At 43.8% G+C, this 27973-nt stretch overlaps 1 protein-coding gene across 1 annotated transcript; it reads left to right on the forward strand.

Annotated features, from left to right (window-relative positions):
• GRTP1 (growth hormone regulated TBC protein 1) lies at window positions 1–27767 on the forward strand. Its single transcript, XM_048961477.1, has 8 exons — window positions 1–197; window positions 1042–1193; window positions 6846–7004; window positions 11514–11638; window positions 13275–13371; window positions 24843–25015; window positions 25122–25307; window positions 27281–27767. Exons 1-8 carry the CDS (start codon window positions 160–162, stop codon window positions 27368–27370), a joined length of 1020 nt encoding a protein of 339 aa, XP_048817434.1. The 5' UTR covers window positions 1–159; the 3' UTR covers window positions 27371–27767.
• Window positions 27768–27973: the final 206 nt, after the last annotated feature.

Genomic DNA, 27973 nt, shown 5'->3' on the forward strand with positions numbered 1-27973 from the left:
GGAACCCGGCGGCCGCCCCCGCCCCTCAACCGGCGGAGCGTGTCGGGGAGTTGCGCTCGGCGGCCGGAGCTCCGAATGGGGCGGCGGAGGCGGCGCTGCTCGGCTTGAGGAGAGCCCGCCGGCGGCTCCCGGCCGGAGGGGGCCGAGCGCTGACGGCCGATGGCCGGGCTGGAGGACGGCCGGGAGTGGGCGTACAGGTAGGGCGGGGGGCTTGGCGGCCCTGGGGAACGCCGTTTGGACAACTTTTTGCCCATCCGAGGGAGGAGGCGAGCCGGGTGCTGGAGCGGAGGCGCCCGGTCCCGGCGGGGACTTTATCGGACTTAAAATAGCCCTTTCCCCGCTGGCATCGCGACCAGGGCCAAAGGGAGCCGTATGGCTCCCCCCCCCCCGCCTGCAGCGCAGGTGTGAGGCAGGCTGGCAGCCGGGGCAGGTGCGGGCGGGAGGGAGGAGGTGCCATAGCCGTCCCCTGCTTTGGGCTTCCCCTGTACCCCGCGGGAGATCGAGGGCCGCTGGTGCAGCGTTTCACTCTGCTGCACGCCCGTGTGCTCGCGTGTACCTAGCGCTGTGCAGGTGCCACCGCGGGGACAAATTCCGTCACTGTGTGAGCACCAGCAGGTGTGAAGCGGTGTGGGAGGGAAGGTGCCACCGTCCTGCCTTCCCGCAGTGCGTCCGGCTGAAACTCGGCCGGGTTGGGGTGGCTCTGAGACTCCATTAGCACCCGAGATAAGGTTCTGTGCAGTCATCTGGGTCAGTTTTGCACAGAACGGATCCTTTGCTCTAAGAACTCCTAGAAGCAGTGAAATCTGTAAAACTGGCTGAGCAGTGCGTGTGTCACTTCGCTTACATACATTCCACATTGCATATCAAAGGCGTTTAACAGCGTGTGTACAGCAGGGTTTTGTTGGGTTGTGAGATTTTTTGGCTGCCTTTGGAAATAGCAGCTGGAAGCTATCTGAAGCATTGTAGCTTTTTATTTGTTCATTTATTTTCCCCAACTGCAGGTATGTAGGAACAGTTTTGTAAGAATGCTTTATTTTGCAGGGTTGATCCGTATGGGTTTGAGAGGCCAGATGACTTTGATTACGCGTCCTACGAAGCGTTCTTTTCCAGATACCTCGTGGTGCTCACCAGAAGAGCAATAAAATGGTCCAAGCTCCTGAAGGGGAAAAACAGCATACAGAAGGGTTTAAAAGGTGCGGTTACTTGTGGGTAAAAATGCATTATGGTGGAACCTGTATTAATTGCATTGGTTTGGGCTTTTGAATGTTGTATTCTATTTTCTTATTATAAACAGTAATGATACCTAAGCAAATACGCTGCTGTTAGGGAGATCATTGGTTTGATTTAAAGCTTACAAAGGATTAATCCTTCTTTGGCAAACGTTATAATATCTTACTACATCTGTAACCCAGAGATTACAGCCACGGGAACTTCCAGATGCTGGTGTGCAGCTGTTTGTTGCATGGCATGCTTTGAAAAGATGTGCAGAGCTGCAGAGTCTGCGAGCCCCAGGATGAGGGTGTGAGGGCTCTGCCAGGAGAGCAATTGCTGACAGCTTTCAAATTCTTCCTTTTGTAAAACAACATTTACCTTGCTGCTCAAAGGATGTGTACAGAGAACTGGAGCTAAATGCTTCACAGAGTGAAGGAATTAGGACAAATGCAGTTGAATGTTCAAAGCTCTGCCTCAGGTACAGTCTGAGTGCTAATCTGGGGGTTGGTTTTTTTCTTTTTTCTACTTCCCTTGGCACCAATAATGAAGTGATAACAAGTTAGACATCTTAAGTGGAACAGTGTATGGAGCGATGTCAGTCTTGAGGCTGAGGATCACCAGAAAATGTAGGTTTAAGCTATAGTTGCTAAATCATCGAGTCACAGAATGTCCCAAGTAGGAAGGAACCCACAAGGATCACTGAATCCAGCTTCTGGTTCCGCACAAGACTACCCAACATTCAAACCCTGTGTCTGAGAGTGCCGTCCAAATGTTCCTTGAACTCCAGCAGCTAGGGGCTGTGCCCACTGCCCTGGGCAGCCTGTTCCAGTGCCCAGTTACCTGAAAGTAACTACTGCTCTCTTACTTTTCTTGCAAATATAAAGAAGCTTTTACTTAAAGCGTTACATTTTATATAATGGTAACTATGCAGTATTCTGAGTTGGTGTGGATTGTGGAAAAATTGTTTCCTTATTTTCTTAAAATGTGTGAACTGTGACAGGTGCAACCTTCAGTAATATCTGTGAGTTGGTCACATCTCTCTCTTGTCACATAGCCTGTTCCAGCCTTGTCACACTCCTGTGACATAGCACTGTGAATGCCTTTGGCATTGTTTTAGAGCTGAAACTTTGACTAATTCTCTTAGCTTGTCCATTAGACTTCAATAGCAATAGCCATGCTGCCTCTCCACTAATAACCATTAATGATCATTAATGTTGTGGCAGTATTCAGTAACAGGCTACTGTATTGTATTTTTTAAAGGTCTGCAGCAGTATGTGAGAAATGGGATGTATTAAATCCCCTGAGAGGGTGCAGGCAGCCTTGATGGTAGCAAGCCCCTTTGTGCTGGTGTGTCATCTTTGATAATATTAATTTTAGCAAAAGGTACTTCAGTTTGTCAGCTGTGCATAACTATAAGGAGAACAACTGGAATAAGCAGTGTTGGGGAAATGTGGTCTGAGTGTAAATGTAAAGCTGTTAAAAAAGACCTCCCTTGTTATCTTCAGCTGATACCTTGAGGGAGAAAAGCAGCAGATTAACTTGTACCATTACTGATTTAAATACTTCCCCTCTGATACCAGTATTAAGGTCTGTGGCAGATGCACAGAGAATCATGTAAGTAGTGGCTTTGGTGTGCGCCCTGACCTGGAGGAGGACCCTGTGGGAACCCAGAGAGCAGGAGGTCTCTGTACTCTTGTTGAATTTCATCCTCTAGAATGAGGGTCCTTGCTCTAAGGCTCTGCTCAGGAGCTGATTCTGATCAACTTCCTTGCTGCAGAAGTCAGCCATAAGCAGGAATCATAGAGTGGCCTGGATTGAACAGGACCACAATGATCATCTAGTTTCAACCCCCTGCTATGTGCAGGGTCACCAACCACCAGACCAGGCTGCCCAGGGCCACATCCAGCCTGGCCTTGAATGCCTCCAGGGATGGGGCATCCACAACCTCCTTGGGCAACCTGCTCTAAGGCTTCAACACCCTCTGTGTGAAAAGCTTCCTCCTAATAACTAACCTAAACCTCCCCTGTCTCAGTTTAAAACCGTCCCCCCTTATTCTATCACTGTCCACCCTTGGAAGCCATTCCACCTCCTGTTTATATGCTCCCTTCACATACTGGGAGGCCATAATAAGGTCTCCTTGGAGCCTTCTTTTTTCCAGGCTAAACAAGCCCAGTTCCCTCAACCTTTCCTCATAGGAGAGGTGCTCCAGCTCTCTGACCATCTTAGTGGCCCTTCTCTGGACCCACTATAAGAGCTCCACGTCCTTCCTGTACTGGAGGCCCCAGGCCTGGATGCAGTACTCCAGATACCTGAGGAGTGCTTTCTCCCCCACAAACCCAATAGATATATCTGCAAACTCATATTCTCACTTGGAGTTTTCCTGGGGCTGTTTTAAAAGGCATCCTGCTATGGCTAGCCATGAGTGAGGCAGCTCTGCAGCTCCACACCCATTTCTCTTTACATGCAGAGAAGCTTAGAATTCCTCTGAGCAGGGTGACTTGAGTGAACAGGAAGAAGTGATGACTTGTGCTAATTTTCCAGTTTGGAAATGTGGTGTGTTCACGTGCTGCTGTCATGCCCTGTGTGGTATGTATGTGCTTCTACTGTAAATAAAAGTAATTAGACTTTGTTTTAACAAGGATAATTAAGGAGTGTATCCTGTTGTTCTGGATCACAGCCTTCTGGCAGGGCGGGCCATGGGTATTTAGGCTGATAGCTGCCTTTGCTCATTCTCCAGTCTCTTCCTTCATATTGTTTGGTGGTGTTTCGTTTTGCTTTCTGCCCTAGCTAGCTACAATGACTTTTATACACATGCACATTTCTAGGTGTTATTTGGTCCCTTAACAACTATTTCGATCTCCTTCATTGCTGAGGTCCACTTAATTATTGCTTCCATCCATTTGACTTCTATATTTCTAGGACCAAAAGACAGACAAACTATCAAACCTAATCACCCAAAGGAGCTTAACTCTGGCCAAAAGTATGCTGTGCAAGAGAACTGACTGTTCTCTTATGAGTGCATTGGACAAAACTGGCCAGTAGCAAAAGGTGCCTTTCTGATCTCGGAGGTTGGTAAAACACAGCAAAAAGTGAAAGAGATGGTACAAAACTGTGATTGTAACAGGAGCACTTCTGTTCCTGTGCAGGGCTTGGAGGAAGTAAGGAGCATCTTAGAAAGTCAGTTTGTATGTTTGACAGCAATTTGAATGCTTACAGCACAGATCTGTTTTGTTTCTTTTGCAGTGTGTTCATAATGCAAAACTTTCAATTCCTTCTTGGTAAGTTGTTTTCAGCTCTGCTGTGGAATCTTTCTCTAGGGTCTGAGTTAATTTCCTCAGCATTGAATCGTAACTGTAACATGCAGATGCTTTTTACACTTTTGGAATATTATCAGCAGGATAATTTTTGTTTTTAGCTGGTATTTTCCTGTATAATTTGATTTGCCACCTTCCCACTGAGGCCCAGAAGACTTATCTGTGAACCCATCTCATTTTGAGTTCTCCTGGGCCTTTTTGAAGAGCATCCTGCTATGCTTTCTCCTTGTGCCAAGGTCAAAGACTCATGTCCACTTCTATGAATTAATGTGCAATGCTTTTGGAGGTGGATGCTAGCTCTGCTTTAGAATGGATAGCTGTTCCAGAAAAATATACTATCTGAATTTGTATTACAGTAGCCCAGTAATGTGCTCATCAGCTATGCTTGGAGGATTTGCAGGCTCAGTCTGTCTGTGGTGCAGAGCAGAGCAGTGTAAAGGGGAAGTAAAAAAAAAAAAAAAAAAAAAAAAAAAAAAAAAAAGGTAAATACAACTTTATTTTGTGACAAAAAGGTCAAGAATTATCGTTTTCCTGGTGGGCTTTTCCACCCTTCACAAGCTGGGGAAGCTGGGATAGGCAATTGCCTGGCTGATATGAGCCTCTGGCCACCTATTGTCATGTGGATGATGACACTGAGGGATAATGAGTGTATGCAGAGCTGCAGGGCTGCTTTCCCCTTGTGCCAAGGTCAAAGGCTCATCCCCACGACTCTGAATTTAACGTGTGGTGTTGTTGGATGTGGATGCTGGCTCTCCCTTCAGAATTGATAGCTGTTAAAGTACCGTCTAAATTTATTTGTTACAATATGATAACCCAGTAATTTGCTCAGTCACTGAGCTTCTTAGGAGCATTTGCAGGCTCATCTGGACATTTCACTGACTAAAATGAGGGTTCCTCAGATGCATTCCTGCATTTGCTGTGCCTGTCTGTAGGATTTATTGAGCATCAGAGAGCAAAACGTTGTAAAAAAGATGAAGTGGGGATTATTAAACATGGAAACTTAAGAATTATTTCCAGTCTATCTAGTAGAAGGCTGTAGTTAGTTACATTATAGCTGGAACAGGAGAGACTATTACCTGTGCTATAAACACTCATGGGATCACTAAACAAAAACTGCAGCTTGAAGGTCGAGTGTTTCTTGCAAATGTGAAGGGCAGGAACATTTCTCTGAAGGTACCAGATTTTAAGTGTCTGGAATGCCCATTAAAGATGCATGGATCTCTCCACTGACACTGAGAAAGCAGTTTGGAGTTCTGGAAGATAATGGGCTAAAATAAGGTGAATGCATATAGAAAGTCACTGGTTGAGTTCTTGTAAACTCTTCTTTCACTCTGCTGTTTTTAAGGCCAGTTGCCTTTAATTCAGATACTGTTTATCTTGAGTTACAGGTCTGTGTGACTGGATATAAGGAGGCTAGGTGATGCTATTGTGTGGAACAACAAAGAATTCCTCATTCTCATTCAAGTCCCATTCTGTTAGTAAGAAATATCTGATGCCTTTGTCAGTTTCTTCTCCCTGGAAAAAGCTAGAAAATCTCAAGTGCTTGGCTATCTTTTTTGGATCGTTAGGGTTTAGGATTATGAATTAATTACCAGCATTGCCTCTGTGTTAACGTCTTTCATTCCACTCCCAGGAGGAAGCTGCTTTGGCTGCTAATAGCCTGATGCTTCTTCCTGCAATCTTGCATCCTGGATGTTCATACTGAATCATCATCTTGAATTAACAAACAAACAAAAAGAATGGTGCGATGCAGGTGATAACAGCTATTTTAGATTTGAAAAGACTTCCCCGTTATTCTGGGAAGAAAAACCTGCTGCACACTCACATTTTTATCACTTCTAAAGCTTAGACACTAGCATCCCATTTCATGTGTATCTTTGTCTGCTGTGGTTTCAGCACTTAGGTACTAAGCTGAAATCCCAGTGTTATGTTAACATAGCCATTTGTGCTAGAGCATAAGCAAGCAACCAGTGGTATCATACTGGAAGATGTTAGGGAGAGATCAAAGATGGGCTTCCCTGAACGAAGAAGGACAAAGATTGCTGTTAATATCTCCATCCAGAAAACTGGAAAAGATTCAAAGTCCTTATGGGAGACAGAGGGCTGGGAGTGAAGATCAGTGTGGGGAGTCTAAGACATACTGTGTAGCTGAGAAGAAAATGTTTGTCCTAATTGGTAGTGTAGGTTTGAAAGCATAATAATCTGTAGTCAAGAGTTTTCCTTTGACTTAGAAACTTTCTTTTGGTCATTCTGAAAGAAAAGTATAAGTGGAAATATTTTAAAAATAAATAAACTAAGAAGAATCATTTTGTTTTGCAGTGAAGAGATATATCAGGAAAGGCATTCCCAACGAACACCGTGCATTGATCTGGATGATCGTGAGTGGGGCTCAAACCAACATGGAGCAAAACCCTGGATACTACCAGACACTGCTTGAAGGAGAGAAAAATGACAAGCTGGTTGAAGCAATCAAAACAGGTCATTGTCCTGATAACAGAACCTTTGTCTGTCTGCTGTGCTGTGCCCTTCAAATGTAGGAGATCAAGTATGTGATGGAAAACTTAGGTTTTGGTAGTAGTGGTGAACTAACGTGTAAATTAGATTAGCCATAAGCTCTTTAACAGTACAGTTCTTGCCAGGATTATCGTGTGGTCAAAAACAGTAAGGAAGATTAGAAATTATTTGGGAAGGAACAGCGAACAAACTAGAAAGTATTATGTCATCTCCTAGGTGAATGATGAGTTACTGTGACACCTGCCTTTGTTACTTCCTTCCCCAAAGGACCTGGAACAGCAGCAAGCACAGTGATGAGGATATTTCATGAAAATGGCAGAAGAGGTTGCTGTTGCCTTTTTCCATCTTGAAAAAGCCAGGTTGTTAAAGTTGAGGCTTTACTGATTTCTATCTGGAGTTAGATAAGCATTGAAGCTCTTCTTGTTTTATGCCATGTTCCCCTCAACAGCAGCACCACGAGCTTTTGGGGCTGCACACCTTAGTAAGGCGTTTTGGAACATAATCTTTCATGTTCTGCCTATGCAAAGAGTAGCCAGAAATCTGGTTTGTATCCTGCTCAGAGCTGGAAACAGCAGAACTCTAATTTCGTGAATACAGAGGAAACTACAACATTGAGTTTCTATAGCCAGCCTTGGTAAGGGCCAGGAGAAGGAGCAAGATGTATTCAGTTAAGTGTGTTTGCTGCAAGTGAGGAATGAAGCAATTTCTTTTCTCAGTTATCTTTTAACTGCCTGGCTGCTGCACAAGTGAGGGAATGGGATATAGGAAAAATGGGGTGGAGGGCTTTATTTGAAGAGGGGGGAAAAAAAAAACTTGGTACTTCAGGGTGATAATTTTCCTTTAGAGATGAAACAGCAGTGTGAATGTATGAGGGCTAAAGTAGAGAAGTATTAAAAGTGAATGGAAAATTTATGTTTAACTCAGTAATCTTCTTGACTGTATGAATTTTATTATTGTGGGCTTTAGCTGGGGACTGTTTCAATGTAAACTGTTGCCTGACTTTCAGTACGTTTTGCCTACATTGGTTTCCCCTCAGAGTGGTTCTTTGTAAGAGAAAACTAAGTTAAGGTGTGGAGTTGTTTGGTCATTCGCTTCTCATGTTTGCCGTTCCCTAAATTTTCAGGCAGTCCTGTAGTCGAGCTGTAATGTAATAGGACAGCTCAATGCTGAGGTTTAGAAACAAGGGAAGAGCAGCCATATTTTCCTCTTATTTCAGGAGGAGGGTTGAGAGGGCACAGCCAACCGTGGACTTTTCCTTCAAATTCTTTGTAAAATGTGTAAAAGCCAGTGTTTCCTGTTCCTTTTATGTGCCCAGAAGCTCAAAACAGCTTTCATTTACGTTTGGAATTTACTTGCAGTCTGGAAATGTCTTCAGTGGGATGTAATTAAGTTGCCATCAATTAAGTTGCCAGAGGAACCTGGACAAGCTTGAAAAGCAGGCTCATGAGAACCTAATGAGGTTCAATAAGGCCAAGTGCAGGGTGTTGCACTTGGGTTGGGTTGTTCCTAGTTACAGATAAGGACTGGGAGACGAACTCCTAGAGAGCAGCCCTGCTGACAAAGACTTTGGAGTCATGATAGATGAAAAGCTAGACATGAGCCAGCAGTGTGCTCTTGCCGCCCAGAAGGCCAGTGGTGTCCTGGGCTTCATTGAAAGAAGGGTAGCCGTCAGGGAGAGGGAGGTGATTGTTTCCTTCTGCTCTGCCCTTGTAAAGCCTCAACCAGAGTACTGCGTCCAGGCCTGGGGCCCCCAGTATGGCACGGATGCAGAGCTGTACAGAGAAATGGTCTAGTTTTGAAGAAAAATCTGATTACTGATAGCAATTAAACTGTCCTTTGACTATTTCCCCTCTTCAACTTGCTGATTCCCAATTGATGAGCTTTATTGCTGCTTTTGCTGTATGACACTTGCTGTTGGAACAGGAGAAGTACAAGAGAGAGAAGACATCTTAAGTTTAAGAGCTTAAATAATGCCTGTCTCGAAGTTCTGATGGAAATTTTCATAGTTCAGCGTTAGTACATATTTAGAAGGGAATGCATTCCTACTGAGCTTTGTTGTTCGTGCCCTATTATAGTAAATCTTGTAGAACAAGTGATGTTGGTATGATAAAATGTGGCTGTCCTCCTGATACAAAGGCTATGTGCTGATTACAGAGAGGTCTGGCTGTAAGTTAATGTTTGCTTGCTGTGGGTGCCATTGGAAAATATTCCACTTCTAGACCAGGCCATTGAATTGCAGGTAAGTCCATAGTGTGTGCAAATCCTCTCATTACACACACAGCTAGCAGCCACATTTGTACTCTTGCATTTCAAGAGTGAAGAGGAGCTGTATTGGTGAGAAACTCACAGTCCCCTTGGCCTGTATGACACTTTCTGACCTCTGGTGTGAAAATCTGGCTATGTGGGTCAGATGGTGCCTGTGGGATCGTTTGTAACAGGTTCAGAAAAGTGATGCAGGCAATTGCTGTTGACTTTTCCCTGGAGACAGTGGACATTTTACTCTCAAACCATAAGTAAGTTTCTCTGAAGGGAGTTGACTTGCTAGTGAGGATTGGGCATGCTCACTAAGTTCAGGGTATGCAGGAAGCAACAGCGTTAGTTCTTTGGGCTCTGTGTGAGAGATGCTCTAACAGATCATGCCCAAATGGCTTCCTCACCTTGTCTGTCTGCCAAAATAGCTGAAGGAAGAGCTGGAGGGGAAAAGTGTGTAGTGATACTTCCTCAGAGTACCTTACCTGCAGTCCTCCTCATTGCCTTTCTCCAGTTCTTTTGGAGATGAGAGGGAATGGAGTTTGTGCAATTCATGCTCTATTTACAAAGAAAACATACTCTGGGATCAGAAAGCAAATAGGAACTGATTGTCTACAGACCTTCCCCAGGTTGTGAAATTGAAGATGACTTCAGTTTGGTCAGCCTCTGTTCTCTTTGGACTTTTCCTACTCCTTTTTCATCCTTACTCTGCACAGCTGTTGAGAAGAGCCACAGCTGAAATGTCAGCTTTCATCTTTTCTGTTAAGTCCAGCATATACTTGAATAAACAACAAATTATTCTGATTATGCAAATACAATGCTGCTCTTCCTACCAAGAGGAAACAAACATAGTTATCCCATAACTGCCTGGCCGCTGCTCAAGTCCTTTTAAAATTATCTTTTTCCTTTTGCTTTTCTTGCAGGTCACATGGGAGGTGAAATATTTTCTAACCTTCCCATTTCTGTAAATGATTTATTGACTTTAAAAGGAAAAAAAAAAAAAAAATGGTGATTTGTGTGATGATTTCTTAATGCTTTCGATTTCCATGAGACTAAACAAGATTTTGAGGGACTCCTGCTTTTAGTTGCGTGCAGCTCCAGTTCGTGTCAAGGCTGTGATAGACTTTGTCCTTTATACAGAAACAGCTGATAAGATCTGGTAACTCATAGAACACAAACATCTGTGCAGTAATGTTCACACTGAACTTTTTTTTTGTGCTGACTGTCACTGTTACGTTGTTGTTACATATAACCAACATAACTGTTACTTTATTAATGTCTCAGATTTTGAAAATCTTCAAAGCAACGTTGCTTTTAAATAGAATTTTTCTCCCCACCTTGTGCTTCTACAGATCAGATGTGCAAGTGGACTGGGTGACCTTTGCTCACCCCTCTACAGGGTGAAGCTGGCTAAAAACTTAACTCTGCCTTTTTCTTTCCAAGCACCAAAGAGTGTTGGGGTGACTGGCTCAAACCTGCGTGCCTTTTTTTTGGTCCTTTGTAAAGATTTGTGTTTGATCTGGAAGAAAGGAGTGTTTTGAAATGCCAATAATTGCACAGTCCTTGGTCCGGCATTGAGCTAAGCATGTGGGATGTGCGTAGTCTCCTTCTCCGTGTTCTTGCACAAAGGAAGGAACAGACTGTCTGATGGTCACCTCCTAGAGGAAAAAAAAATCATAAAAAAACCCCCCAAACAATCAAAACCAAATTACAAAGAAATTGTGATTTCAAGTGAAAGTGATCAGTTGCAAGAATAGGTCTTTTATTTGTTTATTTTTTTAATAGTTTGGGAATGTTTGGTGGAAGCCCCCTGGGTGATAATTCAACTGATTTGGTTTGTTATGGAATATGCTTTCCTAGAGCTGCAGCTCATTTTGTGCTGTTTGGCTCAATAACATTGTTTTTTTATTGACCTGAGTGGTTTGCTCTCATTTAGCCTTTGCAGTCACACCATGAGAGAATCCATTCTACAGAATTCCTGTAGTGCTCCTGGAATTGATTTCTGTACACTAATAAGATCAGTCTTTCTAGGAATAGATTATCTGCAAATGCAGATGGCCTTTTAGCCAAAATAGGGGTAAAGCTGCTCCTGTTAAAACTCATCCACCAAAACCACGGTTTAATGAGGTTTTGATTGTACTTCAGGAAAGCTGCAAAAGTTTCTCTGGAAGGCAAAGGGAGGAGCAGCTCTTAACTTTGGTCTTTTTTTCCCCTTCTGTCTAGACATGAACAGAACGTTTCCAGATAATGTGAAATTCCGTAAAACGGCTGATCCCTGCTTGCAGCACACACTCTACAACGTGTTGGTGGCCTATGGACATCACAATAAAGCAGTAGGATATTGTCAGGTATGTGATCACTATTTTTTTTTTTTGGTGCCTCCTCCTAGTATAGGTGGCAAGTGGGAAGAAAATTTGTTTGAAGTTCATTTTATAAAGTCCTCTGTTCTCTTCCCCTTCTGCACTGAAGACACAAATGCAAACCTAACCCTCATGTATGCTAACCAGCTGTATGCAGAGATTGTTTGAAACATGGCAATTAAAAAATTGCATAATTTTTCAATGTTATTGCTCTCAGTATTGCATATTTATTAAAATGTTTAATGTTATGGGAACAACAGAAGATATAGAACTGTGAAGAGTCTGCTTTGCAAACAGAACCTAAACCAAATGCTAGCAACTGCTTTCTGAGGCATGACATAAATAAGTAGAACTCTGCAATTTTTGCCCTCTCAGACTCTCTGGGGGGGCACTTTCATAGTGCTAGTACATTTCTGGTGTTTGCTGAGACAGCAGCATGGCACTGCCTGCCCTGCTACAACCAGTGAAGTTCAGAGCCCTGCGAATTTACGCTTCAGAGAAGTTTTCTGTGTGTGCAGTGCTAAATGCCAAGCAGTCTCGTGTCACCATAGATGGATGCAATTACTAAGCTATCAGCCTAGAAACAAATAGTTGATGTCCTGGCTAGGAGGCCAAGCACCGTGTAAGGCCGTGCAAGGTCTGTCTGAGCTGCTGTGACTCAAAGCTTGAAAATGAGCCATTGGGTAAGGTGCAGTGTCCTAATATTTCCACGTTCTGGGAGTGCTACAAGGCCTTCTGTAGTGGGGCAGGTGAATTGAAGAAATGAGATCTTGGTTTCCATACAGGCTTCTGGCTTCTTGGTGGCTGTCATCCTCCTCAGAGCCGTGACAACACTGCTGCCTGTAGCCACTGGCAATGCTGCAGAAGCTGAGCTTAGAATGGGAGACAGCAGGGAGAAAGATAAATAAAGGGGTGAAACTGAAGAAGACAATGTAACCAGCACTGGCTTTCATAGCCTGTAAATATTTAAAGATAATGTAATTTTCTGCTAGCCTAGGAAGACTTCCAGGGGAGCTTGCACCTCAGGGACATCTTTTGTAAATTGTCACGCTAGTTTGCTTTCTGTATTGTTGTAAGTATAGTCTTGTTTGCAGTAGAACAGACATACTTGAGACAACTGAAAGCTGAGGAATAGAAAGAAAGTAGATTAGTGATATTTCTATAGCAGTGTTATGGTGAATATGAGCAACAGCTCATTAAAGCTACTGGAGTTTCAACTTTTTACTCAGGATTCTTTGGCTCAAACGTTCTACTGTAGATTCGTGGTCCACCTGCAGGTGTGTTGCACATCCACACCAGCCATGTTTTGGTTCTGGCCAGAACACTCATTGACTACACTGAGACAGGGCTTTGGGATTATTATTTTTAAGGGAAAATTGGAAATAAATCATATACTACTAAGTTTTTTTCTTTCAGTTTTCTCTCTCTGAGCTTTTTAAAGTAATTCTTGGTAGCCATCACCATGGAGATTTAACAGCTTATTCAACCGGTGCCTTTTATTACTAAACTTCACCTAATGTTCCAACTGTGTAGAATGGCAGTAAGTTAGCCCATAATCAAAAGAAATGACATAGAAACTCTTAAGGTAAATGCCTGCATCTTAAAATTCTTCTCTTTCTTTCAGGGCATGAATTTCATAGCTGGATACCTGATTCTTATTACAAAGAATGAAGAGGAGTCCTTTTGGTTGCTAGATGCCCTTATTGGAAGAATATTGCCTGGTATGCTAAGAGCTTACACAGTTATCTTTGTATACCAAAGCCTGGCTTTTCTTTGATCTTTGCATTTTAGTCCATTTTTCAAGATTTTAGATGTTAAATAGGCTGATGTGGACTGAAGACATTTTAGGGACCTGGAAACAAGGCAAGGACAACACAGAGGCCAAACTTGCGTGCTCTGCAGTCAGACTTCAGCCTTGGTTTTGTTATTTCTCACTCCCTGCTATACCTGTTTGGTAGGTGTCTTCCTATGCCAGTGTGATGCTGGAGAACAGGGTTTGGATAGTGTCTGGGATTTGTTTGCAGGAATATGAGCTGAGGCATAGAAGAAGCAGTGATTGCAGAGCACGAAGATGGGTGATGCATGCAGCTTGAGTGCTCAGTCTGCAGCAGTGATTCCCAGTGATTTGGCAGGAGGCAGCGTGACCTTTCTTCAGAAGTAGCTGCAAGGTAGTGTGGGTTTCTGCCAGACAGGAGACCTCTGAGCAGGCGTGCCTTGGGCACTGTCCATGCAGCAGTATTGCACAGCAAGGCAAACAAATGTCGCCCTGTCTGTGTGTGCATGTGACTTTCTTATCACAGCTCTTATAAACAATTACAGGATCTAGCCAGGCTGGTCAGTAGAGCCTTGAGGGCAGTACAGCACACCATAAGGTACACATGGCGTTTACAACTGGTCAGCTCAGCAGCTCCCTACATTCTCTTGCCTGCTTGCCTGGCTTTGCAGCAGGAGCTTACTTGCTGAATTTTGCCTTGTGTATAAGCTGAATCTCACCATGTGTGTGGACTAGCTTAAAACCACGAGCAGACATCGGACACAGTTATGTGTTATACTCTTAGAAAGTATATTTGGGAACATACATTCTAGGAATTTAGTTCTAGAGGAAGAATGGCTTTGTCAGGAATTCCCACGAGCATTGCATGGGAATGACTGCAGCTACACCCTCAATGTAAAGCCATGTTGAGAAACTTGTTTTTCTATAAGGAAGCTTTGAAATTTGCTATTGGCCCAGTTTTGCTTTTGAACAGATGTTTTTCCCAGGTGGTTGGAGGCTGAGTACAGTAGGACAGTGTCAGCTAAATGCTGGTCAGAGGCATCAAGACTGATACCATGTTTCTCTGGTTTGGTTTAAGATTTTTTTTTAAAGCGTATCTTTTTCATTTTTGCTCCCTTCTGAACAGAAGAGAAAGACTCTGGGAAAGAAAGCTGTGAGAGTTTTAAAAATTATTTGACCAAGTGTAAGAAAATAACTTTTACACTGAATGCATCATATAGGAGCTGAGTTTTTTTTTAAACATAGACAGAATGGTTGGACTTCATTTGCAAATTGCTGGATTAGAGACAGGTGAGGAGCACTTTGACTTGTGAATCAGTTTGCAAATATTTGAGATTTTACAGCCCCAAAGTTTACTTTTAATCTGTAAGAATAGCCTGAAGAAATCAACTGTCTTGTTTTGGCTCAGCCTTGAGAACTGTAAGCTGTGCCAACAAGTAGGGGACTGAAAGCTGCCCTGTGCCATGTGACCTGTCACTGCCTGAATGCCATTGATGTCCCTGGGGGGGATAAGTCCCTCCCCTGGCACAACTTGAAGGCATTCCATGTAGTCCTATCACTAGTTACATGGGAGAAGAGGGTGATTCCAACTTCACCACAACCCTTCAGGAGAGCAATAAGGTCTCCTTGAGCCTCCTCTTCTCTAGACATTCAGTGCAGAGGCTCTCAACTTCCAGTTGGGAAAGGGATATCTGCTCAGAATGGTTATTCTGGGCAGGCCTTCTCTTCTTCACAGTCACCTTTGAGAGAGCTTGAGATGCTTCTTCCGCCTCGGCTGACTCAGCAAGAGCCCAAGTTAGCAGGGTGAAGCTTTTGTATAGTAAAAACATCTGATAAAATTCATAGCGTGGTGAGTAAGACAGCTGCATAATTTCAGTGAAATATTATGTACGTATGAAAGAGAGAGAGGCAGACTATGTCCATGAGGAAACTTGCTCAGCTGAGCACCTCCCTTGTGTTAGTAGTGCTGAGTACAGTGCCTTTCAGTTTAAAGCCATATAATTACTTGTTGGGGAAGAAGAGAAATACTGTACATTCTCCAGGTTTTTAGAGGGAAGAGTCAGTTTTGTTGGATGCCAACAGGTTGATGAGCCAATCTTTTCCCTTAGTTTCGTTTCTCTTCTGTGGATCAGTTCAATTACAGTCTATGCTTTCCCCTTTCACTGCAAGAGATATACCTCCAAATCATGTCCTCATTTCTGCTTATGTCCTGTCACTGCTGATTAAATTGATGGATATTTAGGACAATTTGGAAATCCCTTCTCTGCCCTCTGCAGTGTTAAAATGAATGCTTCCTTGCCCCTGCCCACACACATTTAATTGCACTCAACATCCACACTGGTATCTGGCTACTGGCAGGATTTTTGGCCAGCAGGTGAAGCCAACCAGCCACAGATCATGTTCCTGAAACCTGGGCTCACCTCCCTGCTCGTTACTGGTCTTTAGGATGAGGGGGACGCATGTGCCATAGGGTGTGATGGAAGTGCAGCTCCTCTGCCCTGGCAGAAGGGGACAGCTTGGCAATGGGGCAATTTAAGTAAAGGTTTTATGGCTGAATTACCTTATTATACCCCTCAAAAACCTTCTGACTCAGCAAAAGTTTAGCAGGACTGGAGCTGGTTGTGTGCCACACATCAGCTGATACAGCTGAATGAAGCCAGAGAGTCATTCTTCTGCTGAAGGCAGTCCCACAGCCTGTTGTGTCTGCCAGCTGCTTAGCAAGGGCTTTGGAAGGATAAGAAATACATCTCCACCCCATAGTATGGGAGAATTGAATTGTTTAACTGAAGTTGTAGGTGGTTTCCAAGATCTTTTTATTCCCAGGTTCAGTCTGAAGATGCTGGAGCCCACAGGAACCAGTAAGAATTCAGTTCAAATCGAGAGTTCAAGTGTCTGCAACTTCTGTTCATTACAGCTGTGCTTGCTGGCACACTTTTTTGTTCAGTTGGGGAAATACTGGGGAGGCTGGATTACTTTAGAGAGCAGCAGGTAGGAAGTAATTTTCAAATGTGGTACCTTGGTATGTAATCTAAGGAGCATAGTAGTCATGTTTTATGTATTTGTGAATAAACTGGGAATTGAACAGGGGAAAAATATGGCAGTTATTCACTCCGCTATACATATATCATGTGCAGGTATCAGGACTTAATATATGTAGAACACATTTTTTTGTGTGCCCTGACATGAGGCAATCTCATGTCAGGGCACATTAACAAACACCACCTTTTTCTCTTTCCCCAACACTGTTAATGATTAAGTTCTTCATTAGGTTTAGCCTGCAAGTACTCCTCAGGGGTCAGTCTAGCGACCTTCCTTCAGCCTGGTGCTTTTTAAAATGGTTGGTTTGTTTAACTGTTATGATGCCTGGTTGTTTATAAGTAACATCAAGTAAGAACAGAGTTTTGAATGATGACCACCAGACTGGCAGACCGCATTAACAGGCATTATCTGCAAGGACAAAAGGTGCAGTGCAAGATACTGCTCTGGTGTGCAGCTTAGCCACTGCTGGTTAAGGCAAACATCTGTGTGTTTGGATAAGTGATATCTGACACGTTTCTGGTTTGCAGTTGTATCAACCATAGGCTTGCAGGTATTGTTGCATAATGCAAGAGAAGAGAGTATTTCAACTGAGTAACAGAACGTAATTGCTCATCCAGCTTTTGCATATCCTCATCTTTCTTCTGATCAATGTTATGACCTTCTTAGAAGTCCTGTCATACAGACTTCAGGTTTTAAGGAAGGAGCCACTTAAGGAATACAGAATGCACTATTACCTATAAAGTATTTCTGTGTAGACTGCTTGTTTTTCTTTTAGTCGCAAGTAAGCGTGCATTTGTTTCCTTCTGGTGACTGAATGAATACCCAGAGGGATTGCTTTGGAACTTCAGAATGCAGAGCTGGCAAGACAGCCACGTCTTTGAAGACCTGCTTCTCCAAGGGGAAGTGGAACTTGGTTCCATATGGAGAATTTAGTCAGCTGTGCAGGTAAAAGGCACTGTGGGACCTGAGTGGAGTAACGCTGAGCTGAATTTGCAGCTTAGGAGGAGACTGTCACATAATGAAAAACATGTCCTTTCAGAGGGAGTGTTTGAGCACTTCAAGCATGTGTGGAGAGCTTGCAAGGCTGTGCATAATGTACGTGACGTCATGTTTGCAAAGTCGTTTTTGATAAGTAATCCTTTTTATAGCATTGCTTCTGGGCTGCTTCCTCACTGTGCTCTACTGGTAGCACCCAGCTGCAGGGCTGTGTGCTGGCAAAGTCCTCACAAACCCACACAGCATTCCTCTTATCATGCATGAAGCGATACTCACGTGCAGCTCTGAGGTACAACATCACATCTGCCCCAAGGAGAGAGGCTGAGTAGTCAGGAGTTTGAAAATGTGAGACTTGGGCATACTCTGCTGCTAGTCAGCTGCACAATGAAAGGATTCATCTCTGAACGTTAGAGGTCAGTTGTATTTATCTAGAAGTTAAGCATGCCGTGTCCTGATAAGCTGAAAGTGGAATGTTGGGGTCATCGTGTGCGTATATTTAGAAACCTTGATAAGCCTGAAATGTTTATTACTTACGAATCTGAACTGCTAGGCAAGAGGGACATGGGAGACAGCAGGAAACAAGGAACTGGGGCTATTCTTCATTCAAATGATAAGTATACTTATACTTTGGAATAATAATATTTCCTTGAAACATCCCTTGCAAATTGCAAGACTCATCAGTAAAAGAGCAAGCTCATTGTTGAGTATGTGTGCTTTAGGTAGCTGGGTAGGAATGCTGCAGTTTTGCCTAAGCCACAGGTCTCTTGTGTGTGACCAAGTATTCATGTTCTCAGTCTTGCTTTTGTGTGGGAACATGCTAAACTTTGGCTGTGCACAACAAAAGGACCCAACATATTTAAAAATGCTGAAGAACATTGTATTCCTCAGCGTGGCTGTATTTACACTGTGGGAGCAGAGCTTAAATCATAGAATCATAGAATTACTTGGGTTGGAAAAGACCTTAAGTATCATTGAATCTAACTGCAACCTAACCATACTACTCTAACTAACAACCCTCTGCTAAATCACGTCCCTGAGCACCACATCCAAATGGTTGCAGCTCATGCTTCTTTTAAGACTTCATTTTACTATGTTGAAAAGCCCATAGAGATCTATGGGATATTTTCTCTGTGAAGTAGTCAAAGTTGCTTTTTATTCCTTGGATAAAAACCACAAACAGAAGTTCCTTACAGAGCTCCATTTCTGTAAGTAGAGCTGATAACCCTTTCTTTTGTGTGCCTTCAAGTCAACTTTCTGCATTAAATGTGAATATCAAACCTAGCTGCAGGTTTCTGATGTAGGTTGGGTTAATGTCACAGAGTGAAGTGACATACTCTCTCTCCTCCAGTAGTGAATGTATCCAAGGATTACTTGGGCTTTTCCTGAGCTAAAACCTGCTTATTGTGGATTTGTTTGTAACTTAAGATATTGGAGTGCTTTTGTTTTGTTTTGAAGTTGGTTGGCTACAGCAAGCTTGGACATTATTTCAAAACACAGTATGATGTATCCTACAGCATCGGTAATAACATAAAGAATGTGTTTGTGGAAGGGTATGTGCTTTGGAAGTAAAGGAATGATATGAAGGAAATTGTGAGCAGTGCCCATAGTGGCTTTTGTCCACCTGAATGTATAGAAGTAGCATCTTTTTTTGAGAGATGTGTGGTTATTTCATATGTTTTATGTTCAGAAGATTTGAATGCTTTACCTACTTCTCAGTTTGTGGCTAGCAGAGGGATGTGCTTCTTCTTTCACTTGTGCCTTTTATAGTTTGCTTCAAGATTGGTGGAGTGACAGCATTGGTGGACAAAGGGAAGGCGACCCGTGTCATTTACCTGGACTTGATCAAGGCCTTTGACATGGTCCCCCACCACATCCTCATCTCCGAACTGGAGGGAAGTGGATTTGATGGGTGGACGACCCGATGGATAAGAAACTGGTTGAAAGGCCGCAGACAGAGGGTGGTCATCAATGGTTCTGTGTCCAGGTGGAGGCTGGTAACGAGCAGCGTCCCCCAGGGGTCTGTCTTGGGAGTGGTGCTCTTTAACATCTTTATCAATGACATCGATGATGGAATCAAGCGCACCCTCAGCAGGTTTGCTGATGACACCAAGCTGAGTGGTGCGGTTGACGCAGTAGAAGGAAGGGATGCCATTCAGAGGGACCTCGACAGGCTTGAAAGGTGGGCCCAGGTGAACCTGATGAGGTTCAACACAGCAAAGTGCAGAGTTCTGCACTTGGGCTGGAGGAATCCCAGGCATCCATACAGACTGGGAGGAGCGGTCCTTGAGAGCAGCCCTGTGGAGAGGGACCTGGGGGTCTTGATGGATGAAAAACTTAACATGAGCCAGCAATGTGCTCTTGCAGCTTGGAAAGCAAATGGTATCCTGGGCTCCATAGAAGAGGACTTGAAGTAAGAGAACTGTGGATTTTGTTCCCTTTCTCTTCAAGCTGAAGGGTGGACGTGTGGATTCCTTTCCACATATCAGGCCAGAACCGTGTGTGTCTGCTCAGCTTTCTAGTTAAGCCTCCTGCATCTGTCCAGGTCTTTTAAGTGATTTAGTAGGGAGTTCCTGCTGTGACTTTTAGCACTGTTGTAAGGAGCTGAAGAAAATGTAACGTTGTGAGGTTATTTTTAAGTGCAAGATAATACAAGTGTGTGTTTTATGCTGAGAGGTTAAGAATAATCTTGTCAGTGCAGTGAACTGATAAAGTAGTTCCTCTTCCTAATCCCATATAGGAATTAACCAGAAATCCAGAGTCCTTGTTCAGCAGCGTTTGCCAGTCCTGTAAGAGTCACGATACAGCTGTAAGTGTTTGCTTCCGCTATGGGTAGAGCAAGCAGTCATGGTAATCTGCTGTGTTTGGTCATGAGTTCCTCTCCAATGGAAGAAATCTCATAGAATCACGATTACAGAGCATCCCGAGTTAGAAGGGACCCACAAGGATCATTGAGTGCAGCTCCTGGCTCCACACAAGACCACCCAAAATCCGAACCCTGTGTCAGAGAGGAAAACTGACCTACAGCATTTTGTTCTGCTGCGTGCAGTCTGTGCGTGAGTGCTTTGATAGCTATGTCTTTAATCTAGATTGGTTTCTAATGATGCACAGCTGCATCAAACATACAACAGTGAGTTACTATTAAAGGCAAACCCAGCCTGTTTCATTCCTTGTAACTGGAATGGCTGAACTGTGTTTGTGCTTTCTAACATGCTGCCAACTTTGCTTTGTTTCTCTGAGCTTGCATACAGAGTCTTTGCTCCTTTGTATTTCATTTTTGTTCACCATAAAGTCAAGAACAATATCATCTTTGCTTTTCTTTCTACAGTCTTTATTTTTAAGAGCATCTCTCTTCTGTTTCTAAACGCTAGCTGCCACATCTGCTCAGTATCCCGTTGTGCTGCCTGAAAAGCAAAGAAACCAGACAGTTCTTTCTATACCCCAGCATCCATTTCCCAAATTTGGAATTAGAGGCAAGAGAAGAATATGGACAAATGGGGTTATGCAGGAAAAATAAAACACCGCCTGTTTGTGCTTGCTGAAAAGGTGTTAAATAATATCTCAGAGCAGCATAATCTAAAATTGTTGCATAACGCCAGTATCACAGCCAGTAAACATCTATACAGTGCCTGTATTCTCCCTATTTTAAGGTAGTAGCCATCCAAAATGAATGGGACTTGCTTATATTTGTGTTTGTTTTGGAGTTGATCCTCAGTGGTGAGCGGATGGCTGCTGCTGCTGCAGTTCAGGACTCCAGAAGTTCTTGTTTGCTTTGACCCAATGAATTAAAAATGATGGCTGGAGCCTATTTGGGGGTTTTGCTCATCTTCCCATGGAGGTTGGGGATCTTGTTTTTAAAATGACATGAGTGTAAGAGTTCAACTTGCCCGTAAAGCACGTATCTGCAGGATATCACAGTGGCCAGGACATCTGCAGGGGGTCACTTCGACCCGATAGTGCAAAAAGAGTTGGCAGTACTCATGGTTTTCCTCCTTTTCCTGTTGTGATTTTCTGATTTCCTCCCAAACATGTGTTGTTCAGCTTTTTTACTCAGAGTCTCGCAAAACAGGTTCCTACAAGACCTGTCTCACCTTTTTGAACTATCCCATGGTGGTGACAGAAGAGCAGAACACTGCCCTGCCTTTCTGGCCAAAGCAGGCTGAGAGTCGCTAATAGGGAGCAAACAGTGAAAGAATGCTGGAAAGGTTTGGCTTTTCTTTTTCCACGAAAGCTTGCAATAGAATTTGATTCTGTTGCAATTGGAAATGTAGAAGTGAATCCTCTTTGTGAAGCCAGCCAGTTGCAGTTGACAGCCTGCTCTTGCCCAAAGCCTGTTCTGCTTTTCTGCTCAGGCCTTGAGGGAAGTCTGGCTACAAACCCACTGCTCTTGCAACAAGGAGCCATGTAAGAGTGCTGCAGAACGGTGTGAAAATGAACCCGTTTTCAGTGGAGAGAGAAAACTTTACAAAGGAGAGAGTGCAGCTTTAGATGGGTAGATGTGGTGGCTGCACAGCACACTGCAATTCTTCCGCTCCTTTACCTGCTGATGGGATCAGTGGGCAGACTGAGGAGCTGCAGATTATTGTACTGCAGAGGTCACTTTGCAGAGAACTTCGTCTTCTAAAACGGTAGGGGTCGATCTTTGTCCTCTTTGTCTCCCATGACAATTACAAATACACTTATAATTACAAATCACTTGGTTAGTCCCAGGCTGAGTTATGTAGGCTCTTGAAATAATAGTTAGAAATGCTGGAAGACGTGCAGCAGGGCTCAGGTCGTGCCTTGGGTATTTCTGCAATACTAAGAATAATTCCTAGGCTGCTTCTTGCAGAAGGAGTGTTTATATTTAACCTGACATATGCACGACAGACTCGAAGGATTCTTTTATAACTTCTGCAGCTCTGACTCGGGGAGGTAATTCAAGGCTAGCAGAGTACTGCATCTTAAACTTTTATTTTTGGAACCGCTTAATCTAGCTGTAACACCTCACAAGGACGTGCAGTCCTCACAAATCCTTATTTCCTGCAAATCTCATTACTGCTGGGGGACACTGGCAGGCAGCCGTATGTGGAGCAGGATGTGGAGAGGTGCCGCTCGCTGTGTGCTGTTCCAGGGATGCAGAGCAGGTGAAGAAGATGTGGGGAAAGCAAGGGAAGCCTATGGGTGGCTTGCCCAAAGAGCTTGGAAATGGGAAGCCTGAACTGGATGGTCTTTGAGGTCCCCTCCAGCCTTAAGCCATTCTATGACTTGATCATCCTTAAGGATCCCTTCCAACTCAGGCTATTCTGTGATTCATATTGGGAAAGTTGGTTTTCATCCAGATGAGTTTCTGGAATTTAGTAACGAACAATAAATTAGAGGAATAATTTCTAGTACAGTATTTTGTTTGTTGCCTTCTGGTATGTGAAAAGTAATGTAGCATGTGATTGCCTCAATCACTTCCATCTTTCAGTGCAGAAATAAAAGGAAGCAATCTGACACTGTGTTTTCTCAGGAGATCACCTCTCATCTGAGGACACTCCTGCAAAGCAGCCCAGATCAATGGGTGACACTGTTGACCTATGCTTGCTGGTTACTTATTTATTTTTCATTAGTGAGTGGCAGATTGGGAGCAGATGCTGGCTTAGGTCCGTTCCAGGTCATAAACTGTGCAGTGCTCCCCAGAGAGGGGATGCTAATGAATATGCTAATTGTGTCTGGGTAATGCAGACTGAGACGTTTCAAATTGTTTGTGGCACAACGCAAAAGGACATAAAGCTGGGGTGTCGGGGTGGCAGGTGAGTGGAAATCATTTGCTGCACAGCATCCTTGTGCAGAAAGGCTCTGTGTAGGCTTGTTTATAAACAAGGGCATTTTGGCCTGGGAGAGACTGGGCAGAGCAGCCAGCTACAGAAGATCAGGACAAGGAGGCACACAGCGGCGTTAGAGATGGGGGAGGAGAGCCAGAACTGCAGAGCTTTGCTGAGGGGACATTTCAGAGGCACAAATACACATACCATGATATAGAGAACGATATATATTATAATTAATATCCCTGGTAGCTCTAATTAATATACAGTAAGTGCATGCATAGAAAGCCATCTTGGATGCTGCCCCTTGTACGTGACTTCTCCCTGCTGTGATCTGGCAGCAGTATCCCAGCTGAGCTCTGCATGCAGCCCAGCTGCCTGGCCTCCATCTAAGAAACCTGAACACAACTGTAGTTTATGCTGAGGCTTCTCAGCTGCTCGTAGCTGTGCTCATTCAAGGAGCGATGGACACATGGTCTCTGGCTGTGAGCTTTTTGCTGGGCAGCTCCTGGAGCACAGCGTGGTGTCTGGTTGCATTCTCACTGCGATGCTGGCATTTGCTCTGCTGCACTGATTAAAAATAGCGGCTGCTGTTGATTTCGGGGTATCAGGTGATGGCACAGGGTCCTTGTTCCTCCCAAGGACACTCACGGGTGACGATGTGAAGACGTTTGTGCTCCTGTCTCAGGAACACCAAAAATAAACAGTTTGCAGATGCATGAGTGGAGCAAGAAGGGGAGCAAAGAGCAGCAGGCTTGTTCTTTTATCTTGAGTTGGACTCCTTGCCTTTTTCTTGCATGAAAGCAGCATTTTAAGCAAAGTTTACTTCACGAGTCAACATTACTCTTCCTGTGCTCCACTTCACAAATGCTCACAGCACTAACATGTGTGCAGAGAGTTCTGGTGTTGGCTGTGAGCTCAGGGTGCAGCTCTGTGTTTGTTTTCAGTGTACTTCCTCGTTGCTTTGTGGAGCATGTCAGAGACAGGCGGGTGAAGCAGTGCATCCTGTGGCAGTGGCTCCTGTTCGTGGACAGAATTTGCTCATCACAGTGAGAACAAAGAAAGTAAGGGTCGCAGACAGACAGCGGAGTTCCAGTTCCTGAGGGTTGAGTGTAATGCTGCTTTGTGCCATGAGAAGCGCAGAGGATGTTCTGCAGCTGGGACGGTGCAGTACTGTTTAGTTCTCCTGGCTCATACCAAGGCAGCCAGCACAGCACGAGGGCACCTTCCAGGTTTGCTTCATGAGGTAAAAGCTGCCCGTTCGAGCCTTCATTGTATTGGTGGACACTTCAGCATGTGGGTTCCTTGGGCATCCATGTGACTCTTGTCCTCCACTGGGCCACCTGAGCTCTGATAAACTTAATAGGAGACGATTTGATAGGCACGAATGTTGTTTTGTGTACAGAGATGATCCTTGGCTAAGAGCAGAGCTGTATGACTACAGTGCAGGCATCTTCACTCTGTGGTTTAATTTACTGGAACTTGGGACACATGAGTTGGACGCGCCTTTGTACGTTCAGCTGTATGCAGGCATTCTCTTCAGTTCTGTGGAAAGTAATTTCTACTGCCTACTGAACAATGGCTGCTTCTCTCCAAGATTATTACAGTCCTGCAATGCTGGGCCTGAAAACCGACCAGGAAGTCCTGGGGGAGCTGGTGAAGATGAAAGTTCCAGCTGTGGCCGAGCTGATGGAAAGACACGGAGTCATGTGGACCCTTGTGGTGTCCCGCTGGTTCATCTGCTTGTTCATTGACATCCTTCCAGTAGAGGTAATTGCTGACATTCCATTCATCACAATGTGCTTATGGTTTCCTTTGTAGCACGTTAGCAGTAATTACCTACAAGCTGTAATCTGGACTCTCCCCTTTCCTGCAGACTGTGCTCCGAATATGGGATTGCTTGTTCTACGAAGGGTCAAAGATCATCTTCCGCGTGGCCTTAACATTAATTAAGCAACATCAAGCTTTTATTTTGGAAGCCACGAATTTCCCTGACATTTGTGACAAATTTAAGCAGATCACCAAAGGAACGTTTGTAACGGAGTGTCACACTTTCATGCAGGTAAATTCTCCACAACCTTTAGTTAGGTATGAATGGGACTGACTTAGAGATGTTTCTTGCATTCAGAAAGGTTCATACTCTCCCATCCTTCTTACCAGGTGAGGTAAGAAGGGATCTTGACAAGAACAGAATTGTGGTGAACTGTGGATTGCCCGTTCCTGTGGTTTTCCTCAGGTGAATTGCAGGAGATGGGTGTAGGACAGACACAAGTGAACTCTAAATGTGCATGGATAAATCTTTGTAGTAGAAGGATCTAAAGCACTGTCAGAACAAAAAGGCAGCACCCAGCTCTTAACCTCCAGTCTGAAAGCATTACCAGAGCCTTATGGCAACCTGCAGACTAAGAACTATTCTTGTAAGTTATGAATAGAGTGAATGCCAGGTGTGTATAGAAGATTCAGAGCTGAACTCAGAAGACTGAAATGTAAGGACACCAGGAGCAGGTCTGCCACCACCCAGTCAGTGAGCTCTGCCACTGCTGTTACTGCAGTGCATTGAGCACAAAGCAGGAGGTTGCTTTTTGCCCCCTGAAGTTCGGTGCCCCTTTCAGAGCTCCGTGCACGGCTCTAGCACGGCTGTGGTAGGTTTCATTTTCACTTATAGATAAGGAAACTAAATTTAACTATGAGTGCTTATGAGTCTTTTAATTAGAGAGTTGAGGGGAAAGGTAAATCACAGGGGTAGCTTAATTTAAAAGGAAGATGGTTGAAGGGCTTTCCCTTCCATAAAGAGTCTAGAGTAAGAGGTTTGTTAAATGTTAACCGTCATGAGAATACCAGCTCAGAGGCCGATGCAAACACCTGTCCCTGAAGGACGTTTTTTTCTTTTCCTGCCCCTCCCTTTAATGCCATTGCATTTTACAGTGGCTGCCTTTAGAAAAGCCACCACTTTTTTCTTACAGTTACACTGAATGAAGATATTGGCGTTGCTTATTTTCCAGCAGTGTTTAGTTGGAGTGGTGAATGGCAGGAGCGGGCTTTCGTGGCAGGCAGATAACCAGCACAGCTCAGGTTCCTGTGTGCCACTGAAGCACGTGCTTTGGTTTCGTTCCTTGCAGAAGCACAGACAGTAGTGCAGGAGGTGGTGATGACAGTGGGTATTTTACGTCTCCCTCTTGAACAAGCTCATTGTTTTCAATTTAAAGCTATGCAGACTTTGTTATCAGATGCTGTTCAGAACTGGCACGTTTATAACCTCATCTTCAGAGCTGTCAGTATAAGTACAGAGAAGCGAGACACATCTCAGCTGTAGACTTAAGCCCATAAACTTGCAGCTTGCCTCACATTCTGTTCAGTCAGAGGTTTTAAATCAAGTAGTAAAAAATGTATTATTCTTGAGATCCCAAAAGCCACAAGCAATAACAAGAGCAATTATAGAAGTTTTGGATAGCATTTAAATTGTCTCAAATCCTTGCGTCCATGTATCTGCTACCCCCAAAAGCCTACTAAGAACAGGACAAAAGTAGTACAGTATGGGAGTAACACTGCATTTTTCTGTTGGCAACAGACTGTTGTAAGTGAAAAATGAATTACCCAGGATAGCTTCATATATTCTGAGTCCAGAGAGGTGTTTTAACTTTGGAGTGGTTCTTTGTGGAGCCAGGAGTTGGACCGGATGATCTGTGTGGATCCCTTCCAACTCAGGACTCTGTCTGTGACTACGCATAGCATCCAGTGCCACAAATACCTTCTAAAAGAAGGTTAACTGGAGGCTTACATTCAAACTAGCCTTTGTACCATTGTTTTTGCATGAATTGTAAAGCAGCAGCTCAGAGCGAGTGCTCCAGCATATCTTTACAAAGGAGTAGATAAAGATTCTTCCCTGTTTTGAGGGGGCCAAACAGCAGTAAGCAATTTCACATCACGGCTACGAGCAAAGGAAGGATCTTGCACATCTCACAGGGAGTTTGTGAGAATTCCTGCACGTTGGCTAAAGGCTCCATTTTAACAGGATTTTCTCATTTTTGCCCCCAGAAAATATTCACAGAACCTGGCAGTCTGTCCATGGCAACAATTGACAAACTCCGAGAGACATGCAGAGAGAAGGTGCTTTCTCAGGGATAACTCAGCAGCAGGAACCAGGCGCTCAGACTCCAGAAATGGACACATTCCTCTTTTTGCACTGACTAAAGCACACTTTAAGCTTTCCAAGAGTTAACTGACACTTGACCAATTTTTTTCCTGCCTTCCATGTAAGTGTTTTTAACGCTTTGTACTGTATGTCAGACTTGATAACTGGAACTACTGCAACTGATGAATTTGTCATTATTATTTTTTAAGAATTCCAGTGTTTTCAGAGTAGAATGTGATCAGTGTAAGGACACTCCTCTTGAAGTCACTGTCCTTGTCTTTTCAGGGCGTTTTGTAATGTTGAAACAGGTGTATAGAATTACATATCCTTCGTATTGTATTAACTATGACACCTCTTTCCATTTGTACAAAATAAATCTAATTTAATTTGTCAGAGCCTGTTTTTTTTTTTTTCTGGTGTTTTGTTTTCTGGCTCAAAAGCTTCAAGGGCACAGCACATAATAAAAGATTTGACTCAAATGTGGAAGAAGTAACATTTCTCACTGTGTAGGGGAGGCTGTAGGCAGACACTGTACTTCTGCTTTGTTCCACACTGCTGCTTTATTCTAAGGTTACACTACAGATGCTCTATCCTCA

Source organism: Lagopus muta, chromosome 1, assembly GCF_023343835.1.
Source record: "Lagopus muta isolate bLagMut1 chromosome 1, bLagMut1 primary, whole genome shotgun sequence".
Classification (NCBI taxonomy): Eukaryota; Metazoa; Chordata; class Aves; order Galliformes; family Phasianidae; genus Lagopus; species Lagopus muta.